At 35.9% G+C, this 26,760-nt stretch overlaps 1 protein-coding gene and 1 long non-coding RNA gene across 4 annotated transcripts in view; one reads left to right on the top strand and one right to left on the bottom strand.

Annotated features, from left to right (window-relative positions):
* The window catches only part of LOC132545023 (S-adenosylhomocysteine hydrolase-like protein 1), a 79,374-nt gene extending 54,184 nt beyond the window's left edge, over positions 1-25,190 (bottom strand). Inside the window, exon 1 of one of the 2 annotated variants that reach the window (XM_060208689.1) lies at positions 24,345-25,190. In XM_060208689.1, the coding sequence (XP_060064672.1) occupies positions 24,345-24,567 (223 nt within the window). In that variant the 5' untranslated portion in view covers positions 24,568-25,190. The remainder of the gene's footprint in view (positions 1-24,344) is intronic. The other variant, XM_060208688.1, reaches the window with a different exon arrangement.
* Positions 24,496-26,760, top strand: part of LOC132545024 (uncharacterized) — a 34,462-nt gene continuing 32,197 nt past the window's right edge. Inside the window, exon 1 of one of the 2 annotated variants that reach the window (XR_009554026.1) lies at positions 24,496-25,370. This is a non-coding gene — a long non-coding RNA (uncharacterized LOC132545024). The remainder of the gene's footprint in view (positions 25,371-26,760) is intronic. The other variant, XR_009554025.1, reaches the window with a different exon arrangement.

Raw genomic sequence — 26,760 nt, 5'->3', positions numbered from 1 at the left:
AGCTTAAAACTTAATAAATTACGGCTAATGAAGAGCATGCTTGCCTATAAAACAGCTGGTGCACAAGTAGTGTCTCAGATGAAGGACTTAACTGGATATCAGGTCCTTAAATTGGACTTGTCCTGTGTAAAACGCTCCTAACTTTATGTTGAACAAATGCTTCAATATTCCCATGAGTTCAATAAGAAAAAGGGAAAATGCTAAAAAACCAGAACAAATGAAATGAGGAGTTATATTCAATACGACATAATGCCATTGTCAGTATTTGGACAAAAGCATGAAGTATAAATGACACTCATGAGAACAGAAAAATAAACCCAGTTCACCATTAGGAGGGCTAAGAAGCTGCAATCCTATCACTTTACACCCATTCCAGTGACAAAAGCTGTCTGATTTTGACGTGAATGATCTTGTTATAAGCATTTTGTACTTTCAGGATTTCAGTAAAACCAAAAAAGTACAAATATACTTTCTAAAGTCATCAAAGACAAAAATATTCTACTAGTTAATGAACTGGAATGATTCCAACTTCTACCTTAGACACAGCAAAACTGTATACATACAATAGATAGGGACTTACAGGTACAGAATGTGACACAAGTTAACAGTACACAATGGTGAATGAAGTTGTCACGACAACACAGCAGGTGACACTTACCACTACTACTATAATCACTAATTCGTTTCTGAGGACTGGTTTTAGTTTTGGCCTTGCGTCTCACCACATCTGCCTTCCCACTGACCACAGCCAAGTTTTTAAAACCATGTGCAACCTTTGCTCGAGGGTCAACAGATGTCATGTCTGGTTTAATTGATCAAATTCGTCCTTTAAACAAAATGATGTTGGTCACGTGATTCACATTCACCTCAAAATTCTTCTTATTACAAAAATCCTCTTATCTACCTGAATCAACTTTATTATATCATAATTCCTGTGTTTCTTCTATTCCTCAATCTTTCCAGGAAATTTGTTTGCTTTGCCGAGTCAACTTCACCCCAAAATGTTTTCTTCTTTGGATTCAATATTACTATTTACTTTGATCTGCTTATCCAAATCAGGTTACCACACTTCACTCAAACAAATCTCATTCAATCACAAAATCTGGTTTTGCACATCCAAGACAATTTTATCACAAAATTCAGTTCTGTCTTTGATTCGAAGAACAAATTATCCTTCTGTTCCACCACGAAGTCAATGGCTGCCTCAAGATGTTGATAATTGAACACAATTATGAATGTGGATCCTGAAATAACTGGCTGCTTACAGATACATTTATATCTATATTCATCTAATGCAGGCAGATATCTGGTCACAACAAGGCATGTCATATAGGTCTCATTTTGTACCTGTTGGGTTCAAACAGGGCACGTGTCATAACACACTTGCTGTTATTACGATATGATATACAGGTACTTGTGGTATTTGTTTACACACAAGGGGAAACTCGGGCTGCAAACCCTTGTACTGACTGACCCATTGCATCCAGATCTTACCTGACTATATGTCAAAAAACTGATGCATACAATACAGGGATTATGGAAATCAATAATATTCTGAGAGATAACATGAAAACTGCATAGAGATTTCTACATACTGAGTGCAGTATTGTATTCTTACGTATGTGTTATGTCAGTTATGCCCAGAAATGGTAAGCTGTCAATGTATGGTTATCTCTAGCCTGAGTGACACAGGGAAAGCCAGGGGTTGAAATTCCTCCGTTGAGGACCAAGACACTGCTGACCAATGAAACCCTTATGTACACTTTATTATATGTCAACAGACAGGTGGAGAATCTTTAATAGTGGACGTAAAACCCATTCAATTCAGGATCTTTATCCAAATTTTCTAGCTGACTTTCTTATAGCCAGGTGAGGCACAATAATTGGTGGCTCCAGATTTCTTTATTCTTTAAAGAATTATAACACACGCTAATGCAGTAATTTTCTTTAAGTTTGCAGGCTGACAGATATCTGTCTAACTTTCGTTTGATCATGTGTTCATATTTTTCTGTTGGCTGCTTCTCAAGAGAAATATCAGTTAATGAAATAAATTATCTCATTTCTGAGTAAAACAGAAGTTCAGTCTTTCACTTATATATTTATATATATATAAGTCAACATATTTTCATCCCAAAAATTTCCTTGATTTGGAGACAACATCATTTGAAAGCATGCCAATGGTATTTAATGACAATGATGTAAGCATATTTAATGGAACAGTCTGACTGTAGTGGTATATTGATCATTTGATGGAACAGCCTGACTGTAGAGGAAGATTTATCATTTGATGGAACAGCCTGACTGTAGAGGAAGATTTATCATTTGATGGAACAGCGTGACTGTAGAGGAAGATTTATCATTTGATGGAACAGCCTGACTGTAGAGGAAGATTGATCATTTGATGGAACAGCCTGACTGTAGTGGAAGATGAATCAAACTCCCATTATGAATGAGAAAGCATACTTCCTTTGAAGAAATTACTCAATTAAGATATCAATCAGTATGATTTCTTCAAGGGAGATAATTCACAAAAATCTCATATGATGTATACAATGTAATGGCCGATATCTCCTTAAACCTTGGATCTCTTTACAGAAATTGGTCATTGAATGAGAAGATATCTCTTACTCTTAAAATTTCAGACACTCAGGACTCACCCACCTTACTTTATCTTGCTGTCAAGTGAATACATCTACAGGTTTTCTAGTGGTACAATAATTATTAAAGTAATTATGAAGCACAACCAGCACTTCAAGCCAAGTCAGGCTTGAAGCAATTAACACAGTTTAGGCATGAATGATCTTTAATGCAAAATCTGGACTGAAATTGAAGCATGAAATGTTAGAAATTGATTTATGTAAAGTTGAACGAAGTGCAACCACAATTTTGTGGGGAAAAAATGGACACAAAAAGCGGTAAATTTAAAACAGAGAAAAATGACTCTGTGCTAGAAGTCTGACAAATCAAATAAAAAAAAAGCTTGTTCTGAAATGTTCTTTGCTATCAAGACAATGAAAATCTTATTATTTATAATGCTATATATTTAGATGATTAAAACTATAAAGTCTCGACAGAGGTAAATCCCAGAGTTGATATTTATTGTGTGTGCTTAAACTCAGTGGAAATCCTCTGATCTGTAGTATCATAAATTTCACTGTGTCACTAGATAGTAGAGCTGATGCCTTCATAATAGGAAAACTAACAGCTAGGGAAACCAGCTCCCAGTTACCTCTAATGGCCAATGCTACTATACAATACACTTCTCCTTTTTGTCAGCCATAAAAATGCACAATTGCACCTTAAGTTGAATATTGTAAAAATGATTAACTTTCCTCAATGTGATACAGAATGCAGATTAACGGAAGAACATATTGAAACTTAGTAGACAGAAAACATCACATCTTATCAATCAACATGTACTTACATGTTTCTATATTAAAATTTTCATCTCATTTAATATTGGTAAGAATTTATATAACTTAAATCTCTATAGGCAACCACATTTTCAACAAACCTCTCAACTTATTAGGAAGACTAACAATTACTTACCACAGTTTCAACAACCCTCTCGACTTATTAGGAAGACTAACAATTACTTACCACAGTTTCAACAACCCTCTCAACTTATTAGGAAGACATACAATTATTTATCACAATTTCAGAAATCTTTAAAATACTTTAAAGCAAGGTTAGAGGTTTTTCACTATAATTTCAATAACACTCTCTGAAGAAGACGTCTGGGTTAATAGCAATCAAAAGTATCAGCAACCTTGTTGATTTTGAAGAAAGACTTACTGGTGTTTACCACTGATATCAACAACCCTGAGTAAACACTTGTCAGATATCACTGTATTTTACCACTGATATCAACAACCCCAAGTAAAAACTTGTCAGAGATCACTGTATTTTACCACTGATATCAACAACCCTGAGTAAACACTTGTCAGAGATCACTGTATTTTACCACTAATATCAACAACCCTGAGTAAACACTTGTCAGAGATCACTGTATTTTACCACTGATATCAACAACCCCAAGTAAAAACTTGTCAGATATCACTGTATTTTACCACTGATATCAACAACCCTGAGTAAACACTTGTCAGATATCACTGTATTTTACCACTAATATCAACAACCCCAAGTAAAAACTTGTCAGATATCACTGTATTTTACCACTAATATCAACAACCCCAAGTAAAAACTTGTCAGATATCACTGTATTTTACCACTGATATCAACAACCCTGAGTAAACACTTGTCAGAGATCACTGTATTTTACCACTGATATCAACAACCCTGAGTAAACACTTGTCAGAGATCACTGTATTTTACCACTGATATCAACAACCCCAAGTAAAAACTTGTCAGATATCACTGTATTTTACCACTGATATCAACAACCCCAAGTAAAAACTTGTCAGAGATCACTGTATTTTACCACTGATATCAACAACCCTGAGTAAACACTTGTCAGAGATCACTGTATTTTACCACTGATATCAACAACCCCAAGTAAACACTTGTCAGAGATCACTGTATTTTACCACTGATATCAACAACCCTGAGTAAACACTTGTCAGAGATCACTGTATTTTACCACTGATATCAACAACCCTGAGTAAACACTTGTCAGATATCACTGTATTTTACCACTGATATCAACAACCCTGAGTAAACACTTGTCAGATATCACTGTATTTTACCACTGATATCAACAACCCTGAGTAAACACTTGTCAGATATCACTGTATTTTACCACTGATATCAACAACCCCAAGTAAAAACTTGTCAGAGATCACTGTATTTTACCACTAATATCAACAACCCTGAGTAAACACTTGTCAGATATCACTGTATTTTACCACTAATATCAACAACCCTGAGTAAACACTTGTCAGAGATCACTGTATTTTACCACTAATATCAACAACCCTGAGTAAAAACTTGTCAGAGATCACTGTATTTTACCACTAATATCAACAACCCCAAGTAAAAACTTGTCAGAGATCACTGTATTTTACCACTAATATCAACAACCCCAAGTAAAAACTTGTCAGATATCACTGTATTTTACCACTGATATCAACAACCCCAAGTCAAAACTTGTCAGAGATCACTGTATTTTACCACTGATATCAACAACCCCAAGTAAAAACTTGTCAGAGATCACTGTATTTTACCACTGATATCAACAACCCTGAGTAAACACTTGTCAGATATCACTGTATTTTACCACTGATATCAACAACCCTGAGTAAACACGTGTCAGATATCACTGTATTTTACCACTGATATCAACAACCCCAAGTAAACACTTGTCAGAGATCACTGTATTTTACCACTGATATCAACAACCCCAAGTCAAAACTTGTCAGAGATCACTGTATTTTACCACTAATATCAACAACCCTGAGTAAACACTTGTCAGATATCACTGTATTTTACCACTGATATCAACAACCCTGAGTAAAAACTTGTCAGAGATCACTGTATTTTACCACTGATATCAACAACCCTGAGTAAACACTTGTCAGATATCACTGTATTTTACCACTGATATCAACAACCCTGAGTAAACACTTGTCAGAGATCACTGTATTTTACCACTGATATCAACAACCCTGAGTAAACACTTGTCAGATATCACTGTATTTTACCACTGATATCAACAACCCCAAGTCAAAACTTGTCAGAGATCACTGTATTTTACCACTAATATCAACAACCCTGAGTAAACACTTGTCAGATATCACTGTATTTTACCACTGATATCAACAACCCCAAGTAAAAACTTGTCAGAGATCACTGTATTTTACCACTGATATCAACAACCCTGAGTAAACACTTGTCAGATATCACTGTATTTTACCACTGATATCAACAACCCCAAGTCAAAACTTGTCAGAGATCACTGTATTTTACCACTGATATCAACAACCCTGAGTAAAAACTTGTCAGATATCACTGTATTTTACCACTGATATCAACAACCCCAAGTAAAAACTTGTCAGATATCACTGTATTTTACCATTAATATCAACAACCCTGAGTAAACACTTGTCAGATATCACTGTATTTTACCACTAATATCAACAACCCCAAGTAAACACTTATCAGAGATCACTGTATTTTACCACTGATATCAACAACCCTGAGTAAACACTTGTCAGAGATCACTGTATTTTACCACTGATATCAACAACGCTGAGTAAACACTTGTCAGATATCACTGTATTTTACCACTGATATCAACAACCCTGAGTAAACACTTGTCAGAGATCACTGTATTTTACCACTGATATCAACAACCCTGAGTAAACACTTGTCAGAGATCACTGTATTTTACCACTGATATCAACAACCCTGAGTAAACACTTGTCAGATATCACTGTATTTTACCACTGATATCAACAACCCTGAGTAAACACTTGTCAGATATCACTGTATTTTACCACTGATATCAACAACCCCAAGTAAAAACTTGTCAGAGATCACTGTATTTTACCACTGATATCAACAACCCCAAGTAAAAACTTGTCAGATATCACTGTATTTTACCACTGATATCAACAACCCTGAGTAAACACTTGTCAGATATCACTGTATTTTACCACTGATATCAACAACCCCAAGTAAACACTTGTCAGAGATCACTGTATTTTACCACTGATATCAACAACCCCAAGTAAACACTTGTCAGAGATCACTGTATTTTACCACTGATATCAACAACCCCAAGTAAAAACTTGTCAGATATCACTGTATTTTACCACTGATATCAACAACCCTGAGTAAACACTTGTCAGAGATCACTGTATTTTACCACTGATATCAACAACCCCAAGTCAAAACTTGTCAGATATCACTGTATTTTACCACTGATATCAACAACCCCAAGTAAAAACTTGTCAGAGATCACTGTATTTTACCACTAATATCAACAACCCTGAGTAAACACTTGTCAGATATCACTGTATTTTACCACTAATATCAACAACCCTGAGTAAACACTTGTCAGAGATCACTGTATTTTACCACTAATATCAACAACCCTGAGTAAAAACTTGTCAGAGATCACTGTATTTTACCACTAATATCAACAACCCCAAGTAAAAACTTGTCAGAGATCACTGTATTTTACCACTAATATCAACAACCCCAAGTAAAAACTTGTCAGATATCACTGTATTTTACCACTGATATCAACAACCCTGAGTAAACACTTGTCAGATATCACTGTATTTTACCACTGATATCAACAACCCTGAGTAAACACTTGTCAGAGATCACTGTATTTTACCACTGATATCAACAACCCCAAGTAAAAACTTGTCAGAGATCACTGTATTTTACCACTGATATCAACAACCCTGAGTAAAAACTTGTCAGATATCACTGTATTTTACCACTGATATCAACAACCCCAAGTAAAAACTTGTCAGAGATCACTGTATTTTACCACTAATATCAACAACCCTGAGTAAACACTTGTCAGATATCACTGTATTTTACCACTAATATCAACAACCCTGAGTAAACACTTGTCAGATATCACTGTATTTTACCACTGATATCAACAACCCTGAGTAAAAACTTGTCAGAGATCACTGTATTTTACCACTGATATCAACAACCCTGAGTAAACACTTGTCAGATATCACTGTATTTTACCACTGATATCAACAACCCTGAGTAAACACTTGTCAGAGATCACTGTATTTTACCACTGATATCAACAACCCTGAGTAAACACTTGTCAGATATCACTGTATTTTACCACTGATATCAACAACCCCAAGTCAAAACTTGTCAGAGATCACTGTATTTTACCACTAATATCAACAACCCTGAGTAAACACTTGTCAGATATCACTGTATTTTACCACTGATATCAACAACCCCAAGTAAAAACTTGTCAGAGATCACTGTATTTTACCACTGATATCAACAACCCTGAGTAAACACTTGTCAGATATCACTGTATTTTACCACTGATATCAACAACCCCAAGTCAAAACTTGTCAGAGATCACTGTATTTTACCACTGATATCAACAACCCTGAGTAAAAACTTGTCAGATATCACTGTATTTTACCACTGATATCAACAACCCCAAGTAAAAACTTGTCAGATATCACTGTATTTTACCATTAATATCAACAACCCTGAGTAAACACTTGTCAGATATCACTGTATTTTACCACTAATATCAACAACCCCAAGTAAACACTTATCAGAGATCACTGTATTTTACCACTGATATCAACAACCCTGAGTAAACACTTGTCAGAGATCACTGTATTTTACCACTGATATCAACAACCCTGAGTAAACACTTGTCAGATATCACTGTATTTTACCACTGATATCAACAACCCTGAGTAAACACTTGTCAGAGATCACTGTATTTTACCACTGATATCAACAACCCTGAGTAAACATCTTGTCAGAGATCACTGTATTTTACCACTGATATCAACAACCCTGAGTAAACACTTGTCAGATATCACTGTATTTTACCACTGATATCAACAACCCTGAGTAAACACTTGTCAGATATCACTGTATTTTACCACTGATATCAACAACCCCAAGTAAAAACTTGTCAGAGATCACTGTATTTTACCACTGATATCAACAACCCCAAGTAAAAACTTGTCAGATATCACTGTATTTTACCACTGATATCAACAACCCTGAGTAAACACTTGTCAGATATCACTGTATTTTACCACTGATATCAACAACCCCAAGTAAACACTTGTCAGAGATCACTGTATTTTACCACTGATATCAACAACCCCAAGTAAACACTTGTCAGAGATCACTGTATTTTACCACTGATATCAACAACCCCAAGTAAAAACTTGTCAGATATCACTGTATTTTACCACTGATATCAACAACCCTGAGTAAACACTTGTCAGAGATCACTGTATTTTACCACTGATATCAACAACCCCAAGTCAAAACTTGTCAGATATCACTGTATTTTACCACTGATATCAACAACCCCAAGTAAAAACTTGTCAGAGATCACTGTATTTTACCACTAATATCAACAACCCTGAGTAAACACTTGTCAGATATCACTGTATTTTACCACTAATATCAACAACCCTGAGTAAACACTTGTCAGAGATCACTGTATTTTACCACTAATATCAACAACCCTGAGTAAAAACTTGTCAGAGATCACTGTATTTTACCACTAATATCAACAACCCCAAGTAAAAACTTGTCAGAGATCACTGTATTTTACCACTAATATCAACAACCCCAAGTAAAAACTTGTCAGATATCACTGTATTTTACCACTGATATCAACAACCCTGAGTAAACACTTGTCAGATATCACTGTATTTTACCACTGATATCAACAACCCTGAGTAAACACTTGTCAGAGATCACTGTATTTTACCACTGATATCAACAACCCCAAGTAAAAACTTGTCAGAGATCACTGTATTTTACCACTGATATCAACAACCCTGAGTAAAAACTTGTCAGATATCACTGTATTTTACCACTGATATCAACAACCCCAAGTAAAAACTTGTCAGAGATCACTGTATTTTACCACTGATATCAACAACCCTGAGTAAACACTTGTCAGAGATCACTGTATTTTACCACTGATATCAACAACCCCAAGTAAACACTTGTCAGAGATCACTGTATTTTACCACTGATATCAACAACCCTGAGTAAACACTTGTCAGAGATCACTGTATTTTACCACTGATATCAACAACCCTGAGTAAACACTTGTCAGAGATCACTGTATTTTACCACTGATATCAACAACCCTGAGTAAACACTTGTCAGATATCACTGTATTTTACCACTGATATCAACAACCCTGAGTAAACACTTGTCAGATATCACTGTATTTTACCACTGATATCAACAACCCCAAGTAAAAACTTGTCAGAGATCACTGTATTTTACCACTAATATCAACAACCCTGAGTAAACACTTGTCAGATATCACTGTATTTTACCACTAATATCAACAACCCTGAGTAAACACTTGTCAGAGATCACTGTATTTTACCACTAATATCAACAACCCTGAGTAAAAACTTGTCAGAGATCACTGTATTTTACCACTAATATCAACAACCCCAAGTAAAAACTTGTCAGAGATCACTGTATTTTACCACTAATATCAACAACCCCAAGTAAAAACTTGTCAGATATCACTGTATTTTACCACTGATATCAACAACCCTGAGTAAACACTTGTCAGAGATCACTGTATTTTACCACTGATATCAACAACCCTGAGTAAACACTTGTCAGATATCACTGTATTTTACCACTGATATCAACAACCCTGAGTAAACACTTGTCAGATATCACTGTATTTTACCACTGATATCAACAACCCTGAGTAAACACTTGTCAGATATCACTGTATTTGACCACTGATATCAACAACCCCAAGTAAAAACTTGTCAGAGATCACTGTATTTTACCACTAATATCAACAACCCTGAGTAAACACTTGTCAGAGATCACTGTATTTTACCACTGATATCAACAACCCCAAGTAAAAACTTGTCAGAGATCACTGTATTTTACCACTGATATCAACAACCCTGAGTAAAAACTTGTCAGAGATCACTGTATTTTACCACTGATATCAACAACCCCAAGTAAAACCTTGTCAGATATCACTGTATTTTACCACTGATATCAACAACCCTGAGTAAACACTTGTCAGAGATCACTGTATTTTACCACTGATATCAACAACCCGAAGTAAACACTTGTCAGAGATCACTGTATTTTACCACTGATATCAACAACCCTGAGTAAACACTTGTCAGAGATCACTGTATTTTACCACTGATATCAACAACCCTGAGTAAACACTTGTCAGATATCACTGTATTTTACCACTGATATCAACAACCCTGAGTAAACACTTGTCAGATATCACTGTATTTTACCACTGATATCAACAACCCTGAGTAAACACTTGTCAGATATCACTGTATTTTACCACTGATATCAACAACCCTGAGTAAACACTTGTCAGAGATCACTGTATTTTACCACTGATATCAACAACCCCAAGTAAAAACTTGTCAGATATCACTGTATTTTACCACTGATATCAACAACCCTGAGTAAACACTTGTCAGAGATCACTGTATTTTACCAATATACCATTAATATCAACCCTAGATAAAAACTTGTCAGATATCACTGTATTTTACCACTAATATCAACAACCCTGAGTAAACACTTGTCAGAGATCACTGTATTTTACCACTGATATCAACAACCCCAAGTAAAAACTTGTCAGAGATCACTGTATTTTACCACTGATATCAACAACCCCAAGTAAAACCTTGTCAGAGATCACTGTATTTTACCACTAATATCAACAACCCTGAGTAAACACTTGTCAGAGATCACTGTATTTTACCACTGATATCAACAACCCCAAGTAAAAACTTGTCAGAGATCACTGTATTTTACCAATATACCATTAATATCAACACTAGGTAAACACTTGTCAGATATCACTGTATTTTACCACTAATATCAACAACCCTGAGTAAACACTTGTCAGAGATCACTGTATTTTACCACTGATATCAACAACCCCAAGTAAACACTTGTCAGAGATCACTGTATTTTACCACTAATATCAACAACCCCAAGTAAAACCTTGTCAGAGATCACTGTATTTTACCACTGATATCAACAACCCCAAGTAAAAACTTGTCAGATATCACTGTATTTTACCACTGATATCAACAACCCTGAGTAAACACTTGTCAGATATCACTGTATTTTACCACTGATATCAACAACCCCAAGTAAACACTTGTCAGAGATCACTGTATTTTACCACTGATATCAACAACCCTGAGTAAACACTTGTCAGAGATCACTGTATTTTACCACTGATATCAACAACCCTGAGTAAACACTTGTCAGAGATCACTGTATTTTACCACTGATATCAACAACCCTGAGTAAAAACTTGTCAGAGATCACTGTATTTTACCACTGATATCAACAACCCTGAGTAAACACTTGTCAGATATCACTGTATTTTACCACTGATATCAACAACCCCAAGTAAAAACTTGTCAGAGATCACTGTATTTTACCACTGATATCAACAACCCTGAGTAAACACTTGTCAGATATCACTGTATTTTACCACTGATATCAACAACCCCAAGTAAAAACTTGTCAGAGATCACTGTATTTTACCACTGATATCAACAACCCCAAGTAAAAACTTGTCAGATATCACTGTATTTTACCACTGATATCAACAACCCTGAGTAAACACTTGTCAGATATCACTGTATTTTACCACTGATATCAACAACCCCAAGTAAACACTTGTCAGAGATCACTGTATTTTACCACTGATATCAACAACCCCAAGTAAACACTTGTCAGAGATCACTGTATTTTACCACTGATATCAACAACCCCAAGTAAACACTTGTCAGAGATCACTGTATTTTACCACTGATATCAACAACCCCAAGTAAAAACTTGTCAGATATCACTGTATTTTACCACTGATATCAACAACCCTGAGTAAACACTTGTCAGAGATCACTGTATTTTACCACTGATATCAACAACCCCAAGTAAAAACTTGTCAGATATCACTGTATTTTACCACTGATATCAACAACCCCAAGTAAAAACTTGTCAGAGATCACTGTATTTTACCACTTATATCAACAACCCTGAGTAAACACTTGTCAGATATCACTGTATTTTACCACTAATATCAACAACCCTGAGTAAACACTTGTCAGAGATCACTGTATTTTACCACTAATATCAACAACCCTGAGTAAACACTTGTCAGAGATCACTGTATTTTACCACTAATATCAACAACCCTGAGTAAAAACTTGTCAGAGATCACTGTATTTTACCACTAATATCAACAACCCCAAGTAAAAACTTGTCAGAGATCACTGTATTTTACCACTAATATCAACAACCCCAAGTAAAAACTTGTCAGATATCACTGTATTTTACCACTGATATCAACAACCCTGAGTAAACACTTGTCAGAGATCACTGTATTTTACCACTGATATCAACAACCCCAAGTAAAAACTTGTCAGAGATCACTGTATTTTACCACTGATATCAACAACCCTGAGTAAACACTTGTCAGATATCACTGTATTTTACCACTAATATCAACAACCCTGAGTAAACACTTGTCAGATATCACTGTATTTTACCACTGATATCAACAACCCCAAGTAAAAACTTGTCAGATATCACTGTATTTTACCACTGATATCAACAACCCCAAGTAAAAACTTGTCAGAGATCACTGTATTTTACCACTGATATCAACAACCCTGAGTAAAAACTTGTCAGATATCACTGTATTTTACCACTGATATCAACAACCCTGAGTAAACACTTGTCAGATATCACTGTATTTTACCACTGATATCAACAACCCCAAGTAAACACTTGTCAGAGATCACTGTATTTCACCACTGATATCAACAACCCTGAGTAAAAACTTGTCAGATATCACTGTATTTCACCACTGATATCAACAACCCTGAGTAAACACTTGTCAGAGATCACTGTATTTTACCACTGATATCAACAACCCCAAGTAAACACTTGTCAGAGATCACTGTATTTTACCACTAATATCAACAACCCTGAGTAAAACCTTGTCAGATATCACTGTATTTTACCAAACAATTTCAGAAGTTAATTAAATAACTTTATTCACCATAATCTTAAGAATTCATTAACAAAATCAATTCTTCATCTCAACATTTTGAGGAAACATTCCAGAAATTCCAACAGAAATCCAATAAGTTAGGACTGCTGTTATATAAGTAAATATATCACAGTAAGAAATGTTGGTAACTTTTGCCTCTGCAAAGATGCAGGACCCCCGAGTCTGGACAAATTTGTAATATGTCTCAATCCTGTAGACATACCATGAATTAAATGTCTAGAGCAGGAAATGACCGCAGGTCAGTGCTACAGAAATGTTTCCTGGAATTAGTTTTATTTCGTGACAACATCCAATTATTCTGGTGACCTTTACAGCCTGAGCACTACCTAGCCATTAACTCCAAAACGAACTACCCTGGCTCTCCTGATATAACCATATTACCAGGTGTCTCAAGGTCATTTCAAGAATGAATACATAATAGATTTTTTTTTTTTTTTTTATAGTAAATGTCTTCCCATTTCAGTTAAATCTCTTTGAAAAAGATGAAATTCATTTCAGAAAACACTTTATTGAAAAAAAATAGATATTTTCTTCTCAATTTTGTAGTCACAGTAAAAGGACCATACTTTGTAATGAAAAAAAATGAACATTGCAGTTGGCAATGAATCCGTTCTTTTGGGACAAAATCAAAAATAGTTAATTAACTAATACCTGGTTATAAAATTCCTGTTGGATCAAGTGGAAAGGCCACTAAAGATCTAAATGGGATCAGGGAACAGGTGGGCTTATTATCAGCCATGGGCTTACTGTTGGTTAAATATGGTACACAAAAGTCAAGATATTCCCAGCAGTGCAAACATTACCAAGCCTTTACATCATCACAGGTGCCCAAAGTGCTCTTCAGAAAATCTGATAGAGTGTAGCATGAGAATAAACAATATTTCCGTCTCCATAGAAACAAGAAAAAAATTCACAACAAAAACAAATTAATTATTCATGGATGTCATTGTTCTTTACTTCAATATTTTCACAGATTATGTTCAGGATACACGTCATCAATGTGTAAAGAATTACAGAGATCAGAAAATCTACGTGTTATATCCTGGAACAAACTGCTGATATTTATAAAGGCTATGGTGTGTACTATGATAATACACAACTAGTGAAGTCATTGTTCTGTTACTAATATACATCCATCATAGGGATATACTTGACTTTCATAACTAGTCATAGCATTACATACCTCTAGTAATATGTCGTATGGAAATCTTCCAAGAATGTAGGCATTAGCTGTATAGTATAGATCACACACTCAGGTGAATGCCCTTGGATAAAAATCAGCATAGCGTTTACAATACCAATATGTACAATAGCAGAGCTTTAAGAATACTGTTGAAAAAACGTGATTAATTTGTCGTTTAGAGGTACCTATATATATATAATAAAATGCTTTGGCCTCACACCCATCCTATTGACGATGTGTTATCCCTTTTCATATACCTGAATGTTCCCACAAAAAAATCCAATAGCTAAGAGAGAGGATTTTGATTATCATATACGTCAATATGATCGACATCTAATGAATGCATAACATTTCTCACTCAGAACACTTTGATTCCGATGTATCCCATCACCCCAAAACAATTAAGTGCAGTAAAACCAAGATGGCAATTCAGATAAAAAGTGAATATTTTTTTATTAAATGTTTAAGATTCATATTTCAAGATGTACAGAAGCAGAATAAATTTTACCCTGGAGAGATGTATCCCAACTTTTAGTATTCTGAGATTTTCTTGTCTCACCCTGGGGTGGAGAGATGTATCCAAACTTTTAGCATTCTGAGATTTTCTTGTCTCACCCTAGGGTGGAGATAGAACAGATAATGTGTGTTTATTTGTGGAGGGGTCTCTTATGATATTATACAAGTGTGTGACATAACAGCGACAAAAATCATCATTTTAACCACTGACAACAAACATAACACAGCCAGCTGTTTATAAGATAATCATCATTTACCCCTACATGGGTGAGATGGGTGGATCTTATCTCGAGGAAAGATATCACAGAATTTTACTGCACACGTTATGTGGATGTTGAATTGCCAATTCCGCGTATACATGAGGAAAGATATCACAGAATTTTACTGCACAAGTTATGTGGATGTTGGATTGCCAAAGATATCACAGAATTTTACTGCACACGTTATGTAGACGTTGGATTGCCAATTCTGCGTATACATGAGGAAAGAAGGTTAAGTATATCGCACCCATAACAAAATCTCAAAATGCTTAAAGTGTGGATACATCTCTCCAGGTTGCAAGAAAAAATTCTTCTACTGCAAATCTTGATATATGAATCGTAAACATTTTAATCAAAGGGTATTCGCTATTTATTTAAATATGCATCAGAGTTTTACTGAACTTAAATGTTTTGGGAACAAAAACGTTCAATAGATTCATAACTTTTTACGAGCAAATTCGCTTCCAATCAAACCTGGCTTATCAACTTGATATGAAAGGAAACACTAAGATAGAAATTTGAATGTTTAGATCTGGCTGTGAATAATTCTGATGGATATAGAAATCCTTGGACATGTAACCTTGCGTAATTCTGCAGACTCTCAAACTTTACAGTGAGCGGCACCCTGTGCTGTATCTATTACCAATTATTGATAAAAATCTCTCAACACACATTCACATCCACCTCACATTAATTTCATCTTGGATTTGTGCCAAATACTTTTTTATAGGGCTTAACTAGAATGTTCTTATCATTTCTTCAGTAGAAATAGCTGAATTTGTTTATTTATTTGTTTACTCACTGAATCATAAACAACATGCTAAATAAGGTTAACTACATCACCAGATCTCTACAGGAAATTCCAACACAAGCACTTGACTGAAGGGTTGTAAATTGCCACAGCTAGGGAAGAGTAAACTGACCTTACATCCTGTATAATAGCTCTTCCAGCAAATTAGTTATTGTACAAGGTCAACTTAAAGATGTGGATTACCATTAACTAAACAACATAGTATGATAATCTCTTGTCTGACTTCAGTTCCATTAACATATCCATTAAAGTGAACTTACTGGGTTAAGCAACTACAACTGGCTATCCATTTTCTAAAGTATGACACGCACAATTAGCAATCCTAAATTTATTTCAAGCCACACATCATAAATCTAAATTTTTCTGGATATTTTGACAAAAAAAAAAAAAAAAAAGATAAAAATTCTGCCAATACATATTTTTGTATAATCTAATGAACCACTTTATTTCAAGTTGATATCAAAACCAGTTCATATCTTAAGATAACTACTAGTGCTATATTCATCCTGCTATAAGCTTGGTGATAAGCCCATCTTTATTAATTCTTGTCAATAGTATCATGACAAATGCTGTTATACTGTCCTTCCATATCTACTGCTGTACAGTAGAATTACCAGTAAGTGATATTATAGTGTCCTGTAATAAGCCCATCCATGTCTACTAGCCTTCATCCCCCCACCTCCCATAACCCCCTGTGACCCCCCATCCCTTTATTGCAGGATAAATATAATTACATTCACGCTTTCTAGCTTGGTTTTTTTTTATTTGTGAATGGAGTGTGTAATTTCTCTCACATGAAAGGATATCTGTATATCACACCCATGAAATCCTGATGTTGGAAAATTAGAAACTGATTTATAACACTTCTCAATTACAATTTCCAATATAGACTAGGAAGACACTGGCATGAAACTATATATTTCTAACTCTTGTTACCATAGCAACTTGATCACAACTTCCTTCTGGCAACAATGAAGATGTTTCTGTTCATTTGGCAGACTAAGCTTGTAATCATGTGGCAAATACTGAAACGATTACTTCAGACACTAGTTTTAGCTGCAGGGAATCATTTTTTGTTTATCCTGAAATCTTCTGTAAGAGGACCAATATTTTAGATCCACAAGATAGTTTACATGTATATACACCAATTAGCACTATCACTGACACCTACACTGGATAATATACCCTGCTCAATCATGTTGGCAACAGATCAGAGAAATCCAGAGTGTTAAAGAATTAACATGATTTCACTGAAATATCTGAAGTTACCAGCAAATGACACTGGAAGTAGAACGTACCTAAGGAAGTAATTGTTAACCTTTGAACCTTGATACTGATATGACCTCTGAACCTTAATACTTGTTGATTCAGTCTCTGAATCAGGTACAATTTTCCATGTAATCGATCAAAATGACCAATATCTTTACCCCTAAACATGGCTAATTAGCCACGATATTCCATCATCAGTCATATGACTGATACATCCATCACATTTCTGTATTCACATTCTTAAAAAATATTGTTCCAAATTTACAGATTATGGTGAGTAGTTTTCACCTCCGACAGACACCTTGATTATAATAAAATGTTGATCAATGAATTTGCCAGAAAGAGTGTCATGCGAAGTGACTCCTGACACCTGCGTCTATGGTTAATTAACAAGTACTCATGTTTCATGTAGTGTAATTATAACGCAAAGAATCTCTATTTTCAATGCTACCAACTAATTCTGCATCAATATCTATGACATGAGAGAAAAAGTCTACTCATTACTATACCATCAATGGTCTAGACAGCTGAGGGAAACTCTACTGATCAATATATTATCAATGGTCCAGACAGGTGAGGGAAACTGTACTGATCAATATATTATCAATGGTCTAGATAGCTGAGGGAAACTCTACTGATCAATATATTATCAATGGTCCAGACAGGTGAGGGAAACTGTACTGATCAATATATTATCAATGGTCTAGATAGCTGAGGGAAACTCTACTGATCAATATATTATCAATGGTCTAGATAGCTGAGGGAAACTCTACTGATCAATATATTATCAATGACCCAGACAGCTGAGGGAAACTCTACTGATCAATATATTATCAATGACCCAGACAAGTGAGGGAAACTCTACTGATCATTATATTATCAATGGTCCAGACAGGTGAGAGAAACTCTACTGATCAATATATTATCAATGACCCAGACAGCTGAGGGAAACTCTACTGATCAATATATTATCAATGACCCAGACAGGTGAGGGAAACTCTACTGATCAATATATTATCAATGACCCAGACAGGTGAGGGAAACTCTACTGATCAATATATTATCAATGGTCCAGACAGGTGAGGGAAACTCTACTGATCAATATATTATCAATGGTCCAGACAGGTGAGGGAAACTGTACTGATCAATATATTATCAATGACCCAGACAGCTGAGGGAAACTGTACTGATCAATATATTATCAATGACCCAGACAGGTGAGGGAAACTCTACTGATCAATATATTATCAATGACCCAGACAGGTGAGGGAAACTCTACTGATCAATATATTATCAATGGTCCAGACAGGTGAGGGAAACTCTACTGATCAATATATTATCAATGACCCAGACAGGTGAGGGAAACTCTACTGATCAATATATTATCAATGGTCCAGACAGGTGAGGGAAACTCTACTGATCAATATATTATCAATGGTCCAGACAGGTGAGGGAAACTGTACTGATCAATATATTATCAATGACCCAGACAGCTGAGGGAAACTGTACTGATCAATATATTATCAATGGTCCAGACAGGTGAGGGAAACTCTACTGATCAATATATTATCAATGGTCCAGACAGGTGAGGGAAACTGTACTGATCAATATATTATCAATGACCCAGACAGGTGAGGGAAACTCTACTGATCAATATATTATCAATGGTCCAGACAGGTGAGGGAAACTGTACTGATCAATATATTATCAATGACCCAGACAGCTGAGGGAAACTGTACTGATCAATATATTATCAATGACCCAGACAGGTGAGGGAAACTCTACTGATCAATATATATCAATGACCCAGACAGGTGAGGGAAACTCTACTGATCAATATATTATCAATGAGACAGGTGAGGGAAACTCTACTGATCAATATATTATCAATGACCCAGACAGGTGAGGGAAACTCTACTGATCAATATATTATCAATGGTCCAGACAGGTGAGGGAAACTCTACTGATCAATATATTATCAATGGTCCAGACAGGTGAGGGAAACTCTACTGATCAATATATTATCAATGGTCCAGACAGGTGAGGGAAACTCTACTGATCAATATATTATCAATGGTCCAGACAGGTGAGGGAAACTCTACTGATCAATATATTATCAATGGTCCAGACAGGTGAGGGAAACTCTACTGATCAATATATTATCAATGGTCCAGACAGGTGAGGGAAACTCTACTGATCAATATATTATCAATGGTCCAGACAGGTGAGGGAAACTCTACTGATCAATATATTATCAACGACCCAGACAGGTGAGGGAAACTCTACTGATCAATATATTATCAATGACCCAGATAGCTGAGGGAAACTCTACTGATCAATATATTATCAATGGTCCAGACAGGTGAGGGAAACTCTACTGATCAATATATTATCAATGGTCCAGACAGGTGAGGAGAACTCTACTGATCAATATATTATCAATGGACAGGTGAGGGAAACCAGATCAATATATTATCAATGAGATAGCTGAGGGAAACTCTACTGATCAATATATTATCAATGGTCCAGACAGGTGAGGGAAACTCTACTGATCAATATATTATCAATGGTCCAGACAGGTGAGGAGAACTCTACTGATCAATATATTATCAATGGCCCAGAGAGCTGAGGAAACTCTACTGATCAATATATTATCAATGGTCCAGACAGGTGAGGGAAACTGTACTGATCAATATATTATCAATGGCCCAGAGAGCTGAGGAAACTCTACTGATCAATATATTTTCAATGGTCCAGACAGGTGAGGGAAACTCTACTGATCAATATATTATCAATGGCCCAGAGAGCTGAGGAAACTCTACTGATCAATATATTATCAATGGTCCAGACAGGTGAGGGAAACTGTACTGATCAATATATTATCAATGGCCCAGAGAGCTGAGGAAACTCTAATGATCAATATATTTTCAATGGTCCAGACAGGTGAGGGAAACTGTACTGATCAATATATTATCAATGGCCCAGAGAGCTGAGGAAACTCTACTGATCAATATATTTTCAATGGTCCAGACAGGTGAGGGAAACTCTACTGATCAATATATTATCAATGGCCCAGAGAGCTGAGGAAACTCTACTGATCAATATATTTTCAATGGTCCAGACAGGTGAGGGAAACTCTACTGATCAATATATTATCAACGACCCAGACAGGTGAGGGAAACTCTACTGATCAATATATTTTCAATGACCCAGACAGCTGAGGGAAACTCTACCGATCAATATATTATCAATGGTCCAGACAGGTGAGGGAAACTCTACTGATCAATATATTATCAATGGTCCAGACAGGTGAGGGAAACTCTACTGATCAATATATTATCAATGACCCAGACAGGTGAGGGACTGATTAATGAAATTTACAGAGTTGGTGATCCAGTGTCATCTGTTACTACAACTTAAGGACAATTATGCCCGATTCCTCTATTCCCTCCCTGAAGGGATTGTGGTAGAGTTATAACTCATTGTGATTCTACATAATACACAAAGTTATCTTATTATGTCTACCTTAAAGCTAGGCCTGTAGATCATCATTCTCAATGACACATGTGTGTGACCAGAAATACAGCCTTGGTGATTAGTTTGACTGACCACTGCAGCCATTCTGGATAAACATCTGAAGACACAACCAGCCAAGGAGGCCGTTTCACACAACCAGCCAAAGAGGCTGTTTCACAAGGCTTGTATACAGGACTCAGTAGTCTAATACAAACAGGAAGCCAGGAGCTTCAAAAGGAGCTAAATCACACAACCTATGAAACTGTTATGAATATATAACACAGCCCATCAAGAGAAGCCATATAAAAATAGCATAAAAATGAAACAAGAATTGATTACATCTGTTTTCCATTGATGGTAAACAGACCTGAACTACGATACATACTGACCAGGCCTAAGTGCTTTACCCCAGTTCAATTAACATGAGCACTAGTATAATGATAAAAAACAGGAGTATGAACTCATTCTCAATCAGACAGCTGGTTTGTTCATTTGTTTCTCTTTGAAACAAGGATAAATGGTAATCATAAAGCATAATCCAACACTTAGGTCATATGATGGCAGCTAAGATCATAAGGTCATATGATGACAGCTAAGATCATAAGGTTATATGATGACAGATAAGGTCATAAGGTCATATGATGACAACTAAGATCATAAGGTCATATGATGACAGATAAGGTCATAAGGTCATATGATGACAGCTAAGATCATAAGATCATATGATAGCAGCTAAGGTCATAAAGTCAGATGATGACAGCTAAGATCATAAGATCATATGATAGCAGCTAAGGTCATAAGGTCATATGATGACAGCTAAGGTCATAAGGTCATATGATGACAGCTAAGGTCATAAGGTCATATGATGACAGCTAAGATCATAAGGTCATATGATGGCAGCTAAGGTCAAAAGGTCATATGAAGACAGATAAGGTCATAAGGTCATAAGATGACAGCTAAGATCATAAGGTCATATGATGACAGCTAAGGTCAAAAGGTCATATGATGACAGCTAAGGTCAAAAGGTCATATGAAGACAGATAAGGTCATCAGGTCATATGATGACAGATAAAGTCATAAGGTCATATGATGACCTCTAAGATCATATGACAATTAAGGTCATTTGGTGACAGCTAAGGTCATTTGATAACACCCAAGGTCATATGATGACAGTTAAGGTCATAAAACACCTGCTTTTTGAGTTGCTGTTGAGCGATCTTCAAAACCCTATTATATTGTCATAATACTGTTGTTACCCTGTTGTCCGCTTCTGTAGCTGAGGGTGATCACATCTATATGTAGAGATTCCCTGATAGGTATCTTAAGTGATAACAAATAATCAAATCCATGTCTTCACAATATTTCCTGTTTTTATCAAACTGCACATACAAAACTTTTTCTCGAAATGTATCTAATTTTTTGTGTGCAGCAAACGATTTCATATTTTCTGCAACATATAACGACCTTTTTCTAGTTTGTAACATACAGAAGGGACTCAGTTCTCTCACCTGTAACCCTGTAACTTACATCAAGCAGATCAATATTTCTATCATAACCCTGTAAAAATATATTTGGGAGTCAAAATTCTTACCTATAGCCCTGTATCTTGCATTGTGAATCAACACTTTTCCCTTTAACCCTGTCACATACATATGAAAGTCAACATTCTCTCAAAACTTTCTCCTATAACAATGTAACTTATATGGAGTCAATACTTTCTCTTGAAACCCTGTAATATACATTAGGGAGTCAAATCTCTAAGCTTTAATGCTGTAACTTCTATTAGAGAGTCAAGCCTTTAACTTACATGGAGTCAATACTTTCTCATCTAACCATGTCTCACACATTATGGAGTCAAAACTCTCAGCTATAATCCTGTAACTAACATTAAGTGAGTCGAAACTTTCTCCTGTAACATACATATGGGAGTCAACATTATTCCCAGTAAATAGCCCTAAAATTTGCTTAGAGAGAGTCACACTCTCTCCTGTAGTCCTTAACTTAAAATAAAGGAAATACATACTTTCTGTATCCCTGTAACTTACATAGGGACTCAACTATCTACCATGTATCCCTGTAACTTACATAGGGACTCAACTATCTACCATGTAGCCCTGTAACTTACATAGGGACTCAACTATCTACCGTGTAGCCCTGTAACTTACAGAGGGACTCAACTATCTACCATGTATCCCTGTAACTTACATAGGGACTCAACTATCTACCGTGTAGCCCTGTAACTTACATAGGGACTCAACTATCTACCATGTAGCCCTGTAACTTACATAGGGACTCAACCATCTACCGTGTAGCCTTGTAACTTGCATAGGGACTCAACTATCTACCGTGTAGCCTTGTAACTTACATAGGGACTCAACTATTTACTGTGTAGCCTTGTAACTTACATAGGGACTCAACTATCTACCGTGTAGCCTTGTAACTTACATAGGGACTCAACTATCTACCGTGTAGCCTTGTAACTTACATAGGGACTCAACTATCTACCATGTAGCCTTGTAACTTACATAGGGACTCAACTATCTACCATGTATTCCTGTAACTTACATAGGGACTCAACTATCTACCATGTATTCCTGTAACTTACATAGGGACTCAACTATCTACCATGTGTCCCTGTAACTTACATAGGGACTCAACTATCTACCATGTAGCCCTGTAACTTACATAGGGACTCAACTATCTACCATGTAGCCCTGTAACTTACATAGGGACCCAACTATCTACCATGTATTCCTGTAACTTACATCAGGGTAAACACCAAAAAAATCCTGTAATCCTGTAAATTACATTGGGGTCAATACACCTGTAATCCCTGTAACTTATATAAGGATTCAACACACTTTCTATATCCCTGTGATTTACATATGGGTCAACACAAATGATCCCCTGTACACATGTAACTTACAGAGGGAGTCATCACACTCCCTGTTACCCTGTTACCCTGTTACTTAAACAGAGGTCAAAACTCTCTCTTGTTACTCTGTAACTTACATAGGGATTCAACACTCTCCCCTGTTGAGCTGGCATTACTGGACCTCCTGTCAGCCTGCAGTAACTGCTGTGTGATGCGTTTGTCCAGCTGTACACTGTGCCGTTTCCTCCCGGCCCTCATTTTAAAGGCCTCTTCCTCCCCCATAGTCATCACTTTCTCCGTCATGTCAAACCGTACCTGGCTCTCAGAAGACTGTTTGCTGTGCAGCTTTTTAGAGAGCATGATCAGAGGCGAGAGTGTTTTTGCGATTCTGTGATCATTTAATACTGATACGCACTGCTACGGACATCAATAATCCCAAGACTGTGAGCGTATCTCTACCTATCTTTGCCTTTCTCCTCTACTGGTGTGTTCACAGGTATAAATCCAAACTTAATGAGTTTATAACGGATTGTACCAATCCTACTCTCCTCTGTCAGAGGTATTTAAGACTAGCTGGAGATTCTAGGTGTATTTCACATGTGTACAATATACAACAGCTATATGTACAGGACAAATCGTCTCAACTCTTGATCCAGATCCAATCACTTGAACGTGGAGCACACGTTACCTGTCCAGTCATAACAATAGAGGCAGCAATCTAATGTTATTCAAAACAAATGAATTTTTCAACAGTAGATCACAGGTATTCACTCCATGTAAATGTAAAAAGAATCATTTACCACTCCAATTAACACCCGGTCAACACTGCAGCAGTCCGAGAGGATTTATAATTACATTTTCAGAGGTGCCTGCTTCCCTCATAAACTCTATGGAGTATCAGTGTCATGTGTACAATGTTACACAGACCTACAAAACCTTCAGTGGTTACCCTGGAGAAGATATCTCCTCCGTTGTATTCTAAGGGGGATGCCCTCTCTTCTATATATAGTCCAACCTTTGGAAAATACATGATTGAAAAGGTTTACTAGAGAAGACGGAGAATCTACTGGAGTGTTATGATACGTTACACACAGTGTCCAGTGGCCTGGGAATCAAATGTACATTATATACCAATACTACTGGAACTGTCTCCATCACACAAGGTATGTATGTATGTATGTTTCTGTAAAACTCCTCCTTTCATGATTAATTAATACTTTGGTAAACATGTAAAGAAACAACAGTGCAGCCTAAAGTCATATGACTGAATGTGATGATGACTTTTGTTGATCTAATCCAGTCAATTTTTTAATATCAAATTCTTCTGTCAAAAATTTTTTTTCTTTTTTTTTAAATGTTCATTTTATTACACTCTCAGATGAGAAGTTTTTATATAGGAAAATTACGTGTGAAAATAATCCAAAGTAATAACTTTCTAGACATCCATTGAAAATAAATGTAATCATGCACAAAGAGTTACTTTTTTAATACAAAAAACATATTTTATACATGAACTCATGTCAACCCAACACACAAAAATATGTGTATCTAACCACAAACACACATGTGCATCCAACAACACAAACACATGTGCATTCAATCACACAAACACATGTGCATCCTCCCACACAAACACATGTGCATTCAATCACACAAGCATATGTGCATCCTCCCACACAAACACATAAGCATCTATTGACAGCTTTAATGAATAAGTCAACAATTTAATTACATAACACTTGTTATGTAATCAACTTGTATGTGCAGGAAACAAACACAAATGCATACAAACATTACAGTACAGAGGCATGAAACAAACAAAGATGCAGTTTTAGTATAAAATAGGACCATTTACATTCCTAAGGGTTTACAAGCTGTTGTCTGTCATTAATTAATTTGATTTGTAGTATGCCCTGTGAATGTGAACTTTTGTACAAAATGATTACAAATTGTAACACCTGTGATTTGTGTATATATTTACACATTACACCTGTGATTTGTGTATATATTTACACATTACACCTGTGATTTGTGTATATATTTACACATTACACCTGTGATTTGTGTATTTAGGGTATATATTTACACATTACACCTGTGATTTGTGTAGTTAGGGTATATATTTACACATTACACCTGTGATTTGTGTATTTAGGGTATATGTTTACACATTACACCTGTGATTTGTGTATATATTTACACATTACACCTGTGATTTGTGTATATATTTACACATTACACCTGTGATTTGTGTATATATTTACACATTACACCTGTGATTTGTGTTACACATTACACCTGTGATTTGTGTATTTAGGGTATATGTTTACAACTTACACCTGTGATTTGTGTAGTTAGGGTATATGTTTACACATTACACCTGTGATTTGTGTAGTTAGTGATTTGTGTATATATTTACACATTACACCTGTGATTTGTGTATATATTTACACATTACACCTGTGATTTGTGTATTTAGGGTATATGTTTACACATTACACCTGTGATTTGTGTACATAGCCCATATTTACACATTACACATGTGATTTGTGT

The sequence above is a fragment of the Ylistrum balloti genome, unplaced genomic scaffold, assembly GCF_031769215.1.
Source record: "Ylistrum balloti isolate Yb309-2 unplaced genomic scaffold, AGI_CSIRO_Ybal_v1 Utg369820, whole genome shotgun sequence".
NCBI classification, from domain to species: Eukaryota; Metazoa; Mollusca; class Bivalvia; order Pectinida; family Pectinidae; genus Ylistrum; species Ylistrum balloti.
The sequence above is the reverse complement of the archived record's forward strand: the minus strand, read 5'-3'. Positions and strand labels throughout refer to the sequence as shown.